Here is a 10,376-nt window from a genome sequence, read left to right as displayed (position 1 = left end):
GCCTGTTAGCTTAGCACAACAACAACAACAACAAAAGGCGCTCTCTCACCCAGGAAACACGCAGTCGCAGAGAGAGAGAGAGCGTCGCCCTGTAACCATGGCAACCGTAACGCTGCCGCCGGGAACAACAGAACGTAGCTGTCAAACAAAACCCAAACAGTCCTGACCCGCGACAATATGAAACAGGAAAGTACCGGAGTGTAATCCATTTATTTCAACAAAGTAACTGTATTCTGAATACCACCTTTTTAAACGGTAACTGTAACGGAATACAGTTACTCATATTTTGTATTTTAAATACGTAACGGCGGTACATGTATTCCGTTACTCCCCAACACTGGATACACAGCAGTGTTGGGGAGGTTACTTTTAACATGTATCCCACTACAGATTACAGATTACATGCCCCAAAATGTATTTTGCAGCGTATTCCGTTACGTTACTCAATGAGAGTGACATATTCTGAATGCTTTGGATTACTTAATATACCATCAGGCTTTTTACAACTACATGAATGTACTATTGCTGTGTGATTTATTACTATTACTGAAGGTTACTCTCCATACCAACACCAACTAGATGTTTAAATCTTAATATAAATGAATAACAGTAGGTGGACATTAGTGTAAAGAGGAAGGCTTTAGGACCCAGGGGACCAAAGGGAGGGTTTAAAAGAGGAAGTAGCAGCAGGTGCTCTTCTTCTCTCATTTGTACTGACGAGCGGCTGTGAGCAATGGTTGTGTGAGTAGGTGAAGAGCCTGAGAAGTTTTGTCTTCTACACAAACGGTTGTTTTAAACCTCCAAAGCAGAGGTTCGAGGTACAGGCTGTTTTTCTTTTAGTGCTTTTTAAAATTCGTTGTAATGTATGTTATGTTAACTTAATATATTTGACATTAAAAAAAAAAAAAGTATGTTTATGCACTACAATCTAATTTATATTGTATTGCCTCCTGCAGGACAGGCTGCACATGTGAATTTGTCACTGTTTTTTCCTCCTCTTTTTCGTTGTGTTTTTCTCCCAGGTTGGTTTTAGAGTAGGGCTTTTAAAACTGTTTTTTATACTGGGTTTGTGTTGATTTCCAATGGGCTGGTGCAATATTAGTCGGGCAATGTGCAATCCCTGAGCTGGGCTCTTACCTTAGGGGAATTAGGTCTTTTAGAGGTGCTCCGTGTGGATTTGCGGTGAATAAGTTTTATTAAGAGTGATTTTAGTGCCACCGATTATTGCCTGAACTAAAACACTTAGTGCATGCGATAAGTGTTCTGTTGGGCTCGGATTTGTTTCTTTTAAAACAACGAGCATCTGGGACCGCCGAGGGAGAGCAAGCCCTCAGGTTGATAGTTGCATTGCTGGCAGGTTGCACCAATAAGACTATATTGTGGTCGTTAGTGACCTTTCCCATTTTGATGTTTTAGGCCTTTTGCAAACCCTTTGTGTTTTCTTTTAAAATAAATTTTAACGTATCTGACTGATATTGACCCTCTTGTCCCGTTTATTCTGGGCTCGTTCCTGTATGAGCTTTGGGCCTGAAAGTTTGTAGTATAGAGGCCCTTAGCGGTTACTCGGTGGCTTTTACTCGCTACATTAGGTAAGGCTGCACTTTTTGCAGCGATCTCGTATAGAAACTATTCCACGCGTATATAAAACAGGTCCGCGGCTCTGAACCGTAGTAAAGGGACCTCTGGCTAATACGTCGGGTTCGTGTCGGGCTCGTAGCTGAAAACTAGCTTTACTTTGTTGTCTGGGTCAACTTTGCTAGCAGAGACAAAGAGAGGCGTTGAAAGGCTGCTGCAACAGAACTTATTGTTTCAGAGGAAAACACGAACACGGTGTACAGTCGAGTCTTAATAGCTTACTTACAGCTGGGCTCGTCAGGCTCTCTTCTTGGCTGCTGTGGTTATTATTATATTTACATGCTTCCAGCTCCCCTTTCTGCTCGGTGACAGCTCGTACTTTTGCTTTTTCTCCCTCCTCGCTCACAGACACATAACGGGTATGGCAGTCCATTCTCCCTGCAGCACGGACTACACTGCCCATCAGGCTACATGCTTTAGGGCGATGCCTGTAACACTCTGCTCATATTGCCTTCATATTAAATCATTTTTTTAATACATTTTTTTTAAAATATTTCTTCACGTCATTACGTCGGGTCTAGTAGAGGAGACATGGGCCATGACATTGAGACACAGGCATCAGAGCCTCTTAATGCGTGTTTTGTTTGGGTTTCCACCGGCGTGGAATTACCAAAAATAGAGAGGACATAGCCGAACATATGAAACAGGAAAATACCGCCGTGTAATCCCTTTATTTCAACAAACTAACTATATTCTGAATACCACCCTTTGAAATGGTAATTGTAATGGAATACAGTTACTCATATTTTGCCACTTTACTGTTCAAGTAGTACAAAGCAAACAAAAACCCACAAATATTTCCTAAAATGTTTTGTTTGTTTTTTAAATTTCAAATATTTTATAAGAGGACAAAACTGCAAACATGAACACAGATTTGAACTGTAGCCTTTCATTGAATGACTAGACAAACACACTGATCCTGTCTGTGCACACATGTGACAGCACTTCTGCTGTCAATGCAAATCAAAGTGCAGACATTAGTACACATACACTCATATCACCTTCATATTAAATCATTTTTGGCTTTTTAAAGAACTTGTTTTAAAATTGGACTCAACATCAAACAAATCCTCTAACAAAAAAGTCACTTAAAATTAGTGCTGTCAAGAGATTAAAAAAAAAAATAGAGATTAATTAATTATGATTTTTAATTAATTGATCTAATTAATCTCTTTTTTAATCTCACCTAAAAATAGCTGAGGAAAGCCCTCAACTTATTGTGGCAGACCAAAAGACTGATATAACAAAGAAAGTGACTTTATAAAGTCATTTATTGTTTAACAAACGTTAAACAGATGCAACCATTTACATACTGTTGTATTCTTTTGTAAAATAAGTGGAAAAATAAATACAAATAAAATCAAATAAATTAAGTGCTGCAAGTTAGCACATCAGAGTTGCTCTTTTCTGAGCAATACAGCACTGAAATTCCTCTGCTTCAGATAATGAAAAATAAAACTGACATTGCAGTGCTGCAAGTTAGCACATCAAAGTATTCTTCCATCACAAAAAAAAGTGCTGAACATCAAGCAATCTATTCTAGTAGGCTACAAATGACACAGCAGCTATGCTGACCACATGTGTCTCATTTCTTCTTCCTCAGCCAGTCGCTAAGACACACCAGCCTGGTAACATTTTCTGGAAGCAAGGCTGCCCTTTTCTTTTGCACTATGTGGCCTGCAAGGCTAAAGAGTCTCTCACAGGGTACAGAGGTAGCTGGGGAGGCCAGGTACTTTTGTGCTAGGACTGACAGCTTTTCATAGACTCCTGAGTGAGCATACCACCACTGCAGGGGACAGTCATCAATACTGATGCTGGGTTCTGCTCTGTAGCGCTGCAGCTCTCCAGACTCAATTCCATCTTCTGAGTCAGAGTCAGACCCCAGAAGGAGTTCGCTCCTCCTCTTCTTCTGAGCTGGTCCATCATCCTCTGTGGAGGGCTGGAGACTATCTGCTCTTCTGGGCTCTGCTGCCTGGAGCATATTCTCCAGAATGGTCCACACCTGAATGAATGAATGAATGAATGAATGAATGAATGAATGATTGTGATTAAAACTAAGTGCTTTTTATTTTATTTTATTTAATCTTGTAAAGAACTTTGTGTTCCATATAATAAATAAAAGTTTGATTTGATAATGAATTGGACTCATTAGTCCAGCTTAACCTTATTGTCCTACCTGTTCCCTCTTTTCTCTTGGAAGACATTTCAAATCCTTAAACCGTGGATCCAATGCTGTGGCCACCTCGAACCATATCTCGTTGCCATTAGCTCGTCGTGCTGCCAGATCCTTCTGGAAGGCATTCTTGAACTTCACCACGTAGGCAGGATCATCATCAGTAATGTCCATGACACGGTACAGATGGCGAAAAGCAGGCAGCACTACAGAGCAAGAGACGTAGGCCTCACCACCCAGCAGCTCTGTCACATACCTGCAGAGGTGGAGAGGTTTGCTAAATAAACCTAGCTGGATTCATTTAAATCAAAGTGTAACTGATTTCCAATTTAATTGTCCTTAAAAGTTCCTTGTTATGTTCATTAATTTTGATTTTACACATGTAACAGTAGTTTATATAATTAAAATGGGAAGGTGTTTATTTGAACTTACTTGCATGGTTCAAGCAGGAGCTCCAGCCTCTGCAGTTTCGCCCACTCAGCTTCGGTTGGCAAGACCAACCTGTGGTTCTGTTGGTCCAACGTAGCCTGGACAGCTTCTCGGTTACATAGGAGGCGTGAGACCATTGCGAGAGTCGAGTTCCACCTGGTGGGTACATCCTGTATAAGTTGATCGCTCTTCTTTCCGAGTGCTACTTGTTGTTGGTTAAGTTCTGTGGTACTCGCAGGGCTTTGTTTAAAATGACCAACAATCTTGCGGCACTTTGCCAGTACACCGACAAAACCACTGCTATCGAGACATACCGTGATGGTCCTCTGGAGAATGTGAGCATTGCAGGCGATGTGCTCATATGGAAGTGCTCTCATAGCAGCCAGCATGTTTGCTGCGCTGTCTGTGCCAATGGTGGATATCTTGTTTTCAATACCCCAGTCATTTGCTACCTTGAGGAACTGTTCGGCGCATTTATCAGCAAAGTGCCTGGTTTCTGTTCTCATGACGGTCAGTGCAAATGAGTTGAGGTTCCACTCACTATCAATAAAGTGTCCAGTCACCCCAAAATAGCTGTGGTTGCCAGCTGAGGTCCAGTGATCTCCGGTTATAGCAACACAGTTGGGAGAATCCTCCGCCAAAATCTCAAGTTTGTTTTTCTTTTCGCCGTCGTACATTTTGCTGATTTTGGTCGTTACTGTAGTCCTGCACGGCGGCTTGTATGACGGGTCATTGGACGCAATTTGCAACACCTCTGTCAATCCTTCGTCCTCTACTATATTTATCGGCCTACAGTTCATCGCTATCCACTTGGCAATAACATTAGTCAGCCTGTCGGTCGCAGACTTGCTCATACGAGGGGTATTCTCTAGTTTTGTTTGGCGAAAAGCTTTGCTCTGGCTTGCTATATTGCTAACGTCTTCACTGCTAGCTGTTGCTGCACTCGCGGCTGGGTGCTTTGCGTTGAGGTGATAGGCCAAACTTGAGCTGCTTCGGTGGTAAGCAAACTCCTTCTTACACTCTAGGCAGACCACTTTACCTTTGTCAATGGTGCCGTCGGGGCGTTTATGAAATACAAATTTCCCGTTCATTGGGCCAACAACTCTCAGATGCGCCTCCATATCCACACTGTAAGCTAATCACCACTTCTCACCTTGACCTCACGACGTGACTCCACCCCCAACAAGTCAAGCACAAGGAGCCCAGCACATAAAAACGGATTTTATAACATAGCAACTCTCATACAAAATCAATGACGTCAAGAGATTAAAAATTAGATTAACGAGATTAAAAAACATAACGCGCTAAATAGCATTGTAATTAATTAATCGCAATTAACGCGATAATTTGACACCCCTACTTAAAATATGGGCCACAAGTGACCCCTGGGCCGTGAGTTTGATACCCCTGCTTTAGACAGAGGAGAAAGTGGAGCATTACAATAATCTAAGCAGGAGGAGATGAAGACTTGAATAAGCATCTCCAGCTCACTTTCTGAGAAAACAGCTGCGAGTTTAGTGATTTTACTTAAAAAAAAAAAAAAAGCGAGAGTGGGTCAGAGTTGATGTTTGCATCAAAGACCGATGAACAACCAACCAAAGACTGTCAGTTTAAATGGATTCTTTATTCAACTCATCAAGGTTAGAAAAGAAACAGTTGAATGTGATCCACATACAGATGGTAGGAAGCAGTTTTAAACCTAATAGTATGATGTGATGTCAGAATATACGATTAAACTTTAAATAAGGATTAAAGTTTGATCAGTACAATTCCGTTTTATTTACATAACACCAAGGTTGGCTCATGGTGCTTTATATTGTAAGGCAAATATAATAACAGAGACCCCAACAATCACCGGACCTTGTAACAGAACATTACACTATACCCAAACAGGACACACACACACAGAGACACAGTGTCCTGAGCTGGTTCAGCTCCTGTGTAGGACACAGCTTCAGCTCAGTTCCCCCTCAGCTCCATCTGCCACGACCAGTCGGGGTGAGGGAAGAAGACGGGGATTAATAATAACTAATGGTTAAATGCAGAGTGGTGTATAAATAGAGTACACAGACATCAACTGTATTCTAAAATTAAATACAGACTCGGGCTCATTTATGGTGCTGATGGAGTTCGTACTGATTCCACGCTGTGTGCATGGAATTAGGAATGCTGTTGTTGGAATGTGTTGGAGGGCTCATTGATTTGAAAAATTCTTCATTGTTCAGCACATGGTGAATTTATTTACATTATAGAATAGCATAGATATAAATATGATTAGCAAATTATATAAAATATTGTCAAACTTTGGATTTTAAAAATAAGAGTTTGAGCAATTCTGAGACCAATATTTGTCTTAGCTTTTATTTTTTCTTGTTGCACCTTTTGTGCCTGGAACAATGGCATCTTCAGTCTTCCTCATCACCCTATCTGGACATCACTCTGAAAGACATGAGCTTTGGTCCTATTAGATTATTCTGTTATTATATGTTACCTTATATATGTAATCAAAGTAGTTGAATTAGAATACTGCTGTAGATCACATTATACCCTTTAATATAGAGTGTGTGAGCTGTATGTAGTGTAGTTCTCATTATACTTTTGAGTTAACAGAACATATTCACATATTAGTTCATTAGATAAATGTGCATCACTCTGTATCCTTGATCTGCTGGGAATGTGTTACACTGTTTTCTTGACATGCTTAATTGTTGAATCATGAAGAGAAGGTTGTAAGCAGGAGACTCTGTGTCTAAAGACAGGGGAGATAGATAGACCACATTCCACACCCCCACCTTACAGAAAGCAGAGAAACAACTGCCGAGGTCATAACTTAGGCGCCGTAACAGAGAAAAAATGTGATGTTTTGGCTTTTACGACTAGCTGGGGGCCACTAGAGACTATAAAAAGCTGAGCAACCCGTCACCATTTTGAGACCCTCTGGCAGCATCTCTCCCGTCCGGACGTTGTAATGCTCTGACTGTTGAATTGTATGGAAATAAATGATTGTTGATTGAGCATTTATACACCGAGTATTGTCCCTCCTTCAGCCCAAAGATTCAAAGAATTGGGAGAATTCAACAGTCCCCACCTGACACGCAGCTCTCACTCACTGTAGCTGAATCAAGTAGCTGTCATGCAACAGCAGCCACATTCCAGGCGATAGTTACAGATGGGTCAGAATCAGGTGAGGGTACCCAGAAGATCTGAAACACATGAGGAAGGGTTGTGGTAGACTCAAACAGTTCTCTGTTAAGTGGGCTGCAGCACTCTTGACTTTGGGAATGGCTCCTTTGGCCATGTACAGACCAAATGGAAGAACACTAGGATGAAAAATGTGTTGAAATCAAGCAGGATGACAAAGTGTCTCCATCAAGTCAACTTGTGCAACCCCACTGCAAAGAAAGATGCACACAATGCCATTCATAGTGCTATTCAGGAGAAACTGCACCAGATGCAAGACAGAAAGTGTCAAGATCCAGGGTCACACTGACAGGAAGAAACTGTATGATGCTGTGAAAGACGTCTGCAGTCCCAAACCCTCAATGTCATCCCTCCTCTTCGGTGCAGACGGGAACACAGTGATGACTGATAAGGAAAGCATTCTCGAATAATGAGGCGAGCTCTTCAACAGAATCCCGAGCTGCCCTTTTTCAATCAGTGATGAAGCCATCGATTGTCTTATCCAAGTGCCTATCAATAAAGCACTGGATGAGCCGCCGATGCTGTCTGAGACCCAGAAAGCAGGAGTTCAGATATAACGCACATTAGACTGAGTATTTGAAGGGAACCGAGACCACGTGTTCAGGAGTGCAGCTAAATTTACACACACACGCTAATATTGATAAATCACATTGTTAGCATGGATATTTGTATGTACAGAATGAATGAGGCTGCCGGAGTGCTGCTGACTCTGTGTGAGAGATGGGTCAGCAGCAGGGAAATAAATGCAGGCACTGCTTCATGCTACTGCACACAACACACTCAATGAAATGATAGTTTCTACTTTGGACTGCACCAGAATGAAAAATAGAAGCACCGTCTTTAGTTTTAGTCTTGAGTCCGTTAACATTAAATTTGTTAAGAGAAGCTTCATCAGGTTTCAGTGGATATGTTTCAACAAACGGCATCATGGGAAGCCACAGCTTTATTTGTATTGTAATACATGAGCACAATAAATGTGCCAGTTACAGATACAGCCTGAACTATAATATTAAAAAGAATGACTAAGAGTAAAACTGAAACTACAGACATAGAAAATTAAACTGAAACTAAAATAAAAACATGCACACAGACCTTTATCCATCCACTCATTAACCATAGGACACGTTCACCGTCATAACATCATCCCTATCCTGAATCCTCAATGTAATTATCACCACTGAATGCATAACCCTAATCTAATCCTGCACGTGCCTGTGTGTGCAGTCAAAGAGATACAAAGGTTTCAGGTACACAACTCTCCCTCAACCATTCTTTCTCCTGCTTTCACTCTTCATTTAACTGACCAGACAAACGCCATTCCTTCGCTTGACCCCAGTTGCTCTCGTCCGCTCCCCCGTAACACTGCTCTTTTATTGAGGTTACATGAATATACATAGGTTCATTAACATATGACGTCTACATACACACAAAGAGTACCTTGCCTGTGCGTTGTGTAAGTGTGTGTGTGTGTGTGGGGTCAGAGTGTGACCCCATAAAGACTTCCCTAACCCTGCTGGTCTGGAAGTCCAACAGTTCATCTAAACAAAAGGCACTTAGACTAAAACAGATATAGACACGTTTATCCTGCCATAAAACAATAAGAGAAGGTACGCCCTCTCCCGTGCTCCCAGAGTGCTCTCTAATGCACACAAAGTTTGCAGATTATCAAGGATCAAACCTCTACCAATCTACAACTAATTATAAAACTCTAAGCATATATAAGTAGATATTTCTAAGAATAAATGACAATCAACGATACAAAACCTAACAACTTAGTTACTTTTTAAAAACACGATTTACAACCTGAATAGGTGATAAAGCGATAGATCTTTCAGCCCAATTCTACTTTTTCTGCATAATCCATCATACAAAATATAATCAAATGGAAAAGTCTCTTTTTAAAACTTGTTTTATTAGTTTTAATCTTTTAAAATTAACTTTATGCATCAAGCAAAAATTTAATTATATGCAACATTCTCTGACTGGAAGAAATTAGTTGAACATTTAAACCTATTTTCTGCACATTCCAGCACATAAAATAAAAATATTTGTGTGTTTACACTCAGTCTTTCAAATAGATGCAAGTAAAACACAGCAGAAAATAAATAAAGTCAAAGACTCAGCGGTCCTGTTGCTCTATTTTCACCTGTAAAGCAGGAGTGGGGCAGGCGGAGGGTTACCCTGGTGCAGGTGTGCCGCGGTCAGTGGAAGAATCCGTGAGTTTCTCTGTGAGTTTCCCATTACGTCGTAGCTACTCGGTGCTTGTTGGAAGTTTAGGGGTTTTTTCGCTGTAAAAAGAAGTTTTCTTCCCACGCACAGCGGACACTAATGTTTTTGTCACTTTTTATGGAATCAAACTCAAAGTAAGGTCAGTACTTCCACGCTTTAAACGCTGCACGCTCATACTCTCTCTGCACTCGATATGTGATCCATTGTTGATCTGCACACAGCTGTTGTCACGAACGTCGCACTCGCTTACGTCACTGTCGTGAGACATTCTCGCAAAAAAAATCACGGTTTTAGTAACGCAGTAACGCAGCGTTCCTACGGGAAAGTAACGGTAATCTAATTACCGTTTTTGCGATAGTAATCCCTTACTTTACTCGTTACTTTTAAAAAGTAATCAGATTACAGTAACGCGTTACTGCCCATCTCTGTTCATAAATGTGTGGTCAAATTACTTGAAAATAGTAATTAGTTACTAATTACTTCTCCAAGAAAGTAATCCTATTACTTTACTGATTATTTATTTTCAAAACTAATTAGTTACTTTATTACTTAGTTACTTATCAAAAACATGATGCACAACCTGAATATGTAATAAAGCAACAGACCTTTCAGCCCAATTCTACTTTCTCTGCATAATCCATCATATAAAACTGAATTAAATAATTAAGTCTTTTTAAAAATTTTATTAATTTGAATCTTTAACTTTATG

The 10,376-nt window shown here is 40.6% G+C and overlaps 1 protein-coding gene across 1 annotated transcript; it reads right to left on the bottom strand.

The window, feature by feature from the left end:
- Positions 1-2,888: 2,888 nt before the first annotated feature.
- On the bottom strand, positions 2,889-5,528 carry LOC113023461 (E3 SUMO-protein ligase ZBED1-like). The gene is made up of 3 exons (XM_080308218.1): positions 4,241-5,528; positions 3,812-4,064; positions 2,889-3,637 (listed from the first exon to the last, which is right to left on the bottom strand). Exons 1-3 carry the CDS (start codon positions 5,356-5,358, stop codon positions 3,221-3,223), a joined length of 1,788 nt encoding a protein of 595 aa, XP_080164344.1. The 5' UTR covers positions 5,359-5,528; the 3' UTR covers positions 2,889-3,220.
- Between the last annotated feature and the right edge of the window lie 4,848 nt (positions 5,529-10,376).

Source organism: Astatotilapia calliptera, chromosome 11 (assembly GCF_964374335.1).
Source record: "Astatotilapia calliptera chromosome 11, fAstCal68.1, whole genome shotgun sequence".
NCBI classification, from domain to species: domain Eukaryota; kingdom Metazoa; phylum Chordata; class Actinopteri; order Cichliformes; family Cichlidae; genus Astatotilapia; species Astatotilapia calliptera.
Note: the sequence above shows the minus strand (reverse complement) of the source record. Positions and strands in the feature narration are given on the sequence as shown.

Excerpts from the sequence above, each read along its gene's own strand:
- LOC113023461 (XM_080308218.1), bottom strand. The coding sequence starts at position 5,358 with ATGGAGGCGCATCTGAGAGTTGTTGGCCCAATGAACGGGAAATTTGTA. Across the intron at positions 4,065-4,240 it reads CTCCTGCTTGAACCATGCAA|GTATGTGACAGAGCTGCTGG; the intron begins GTAAGTTCAAAT and ends CCACCTCTGCAG. Across the intron at positions 3,638-3,811 it reads CAAGAGAAAAGAGGGAACAG|GTGTGGACCATTCTGGAGAA; the intron begins GTAGGACAATAA and ends TCATTCATTCAG.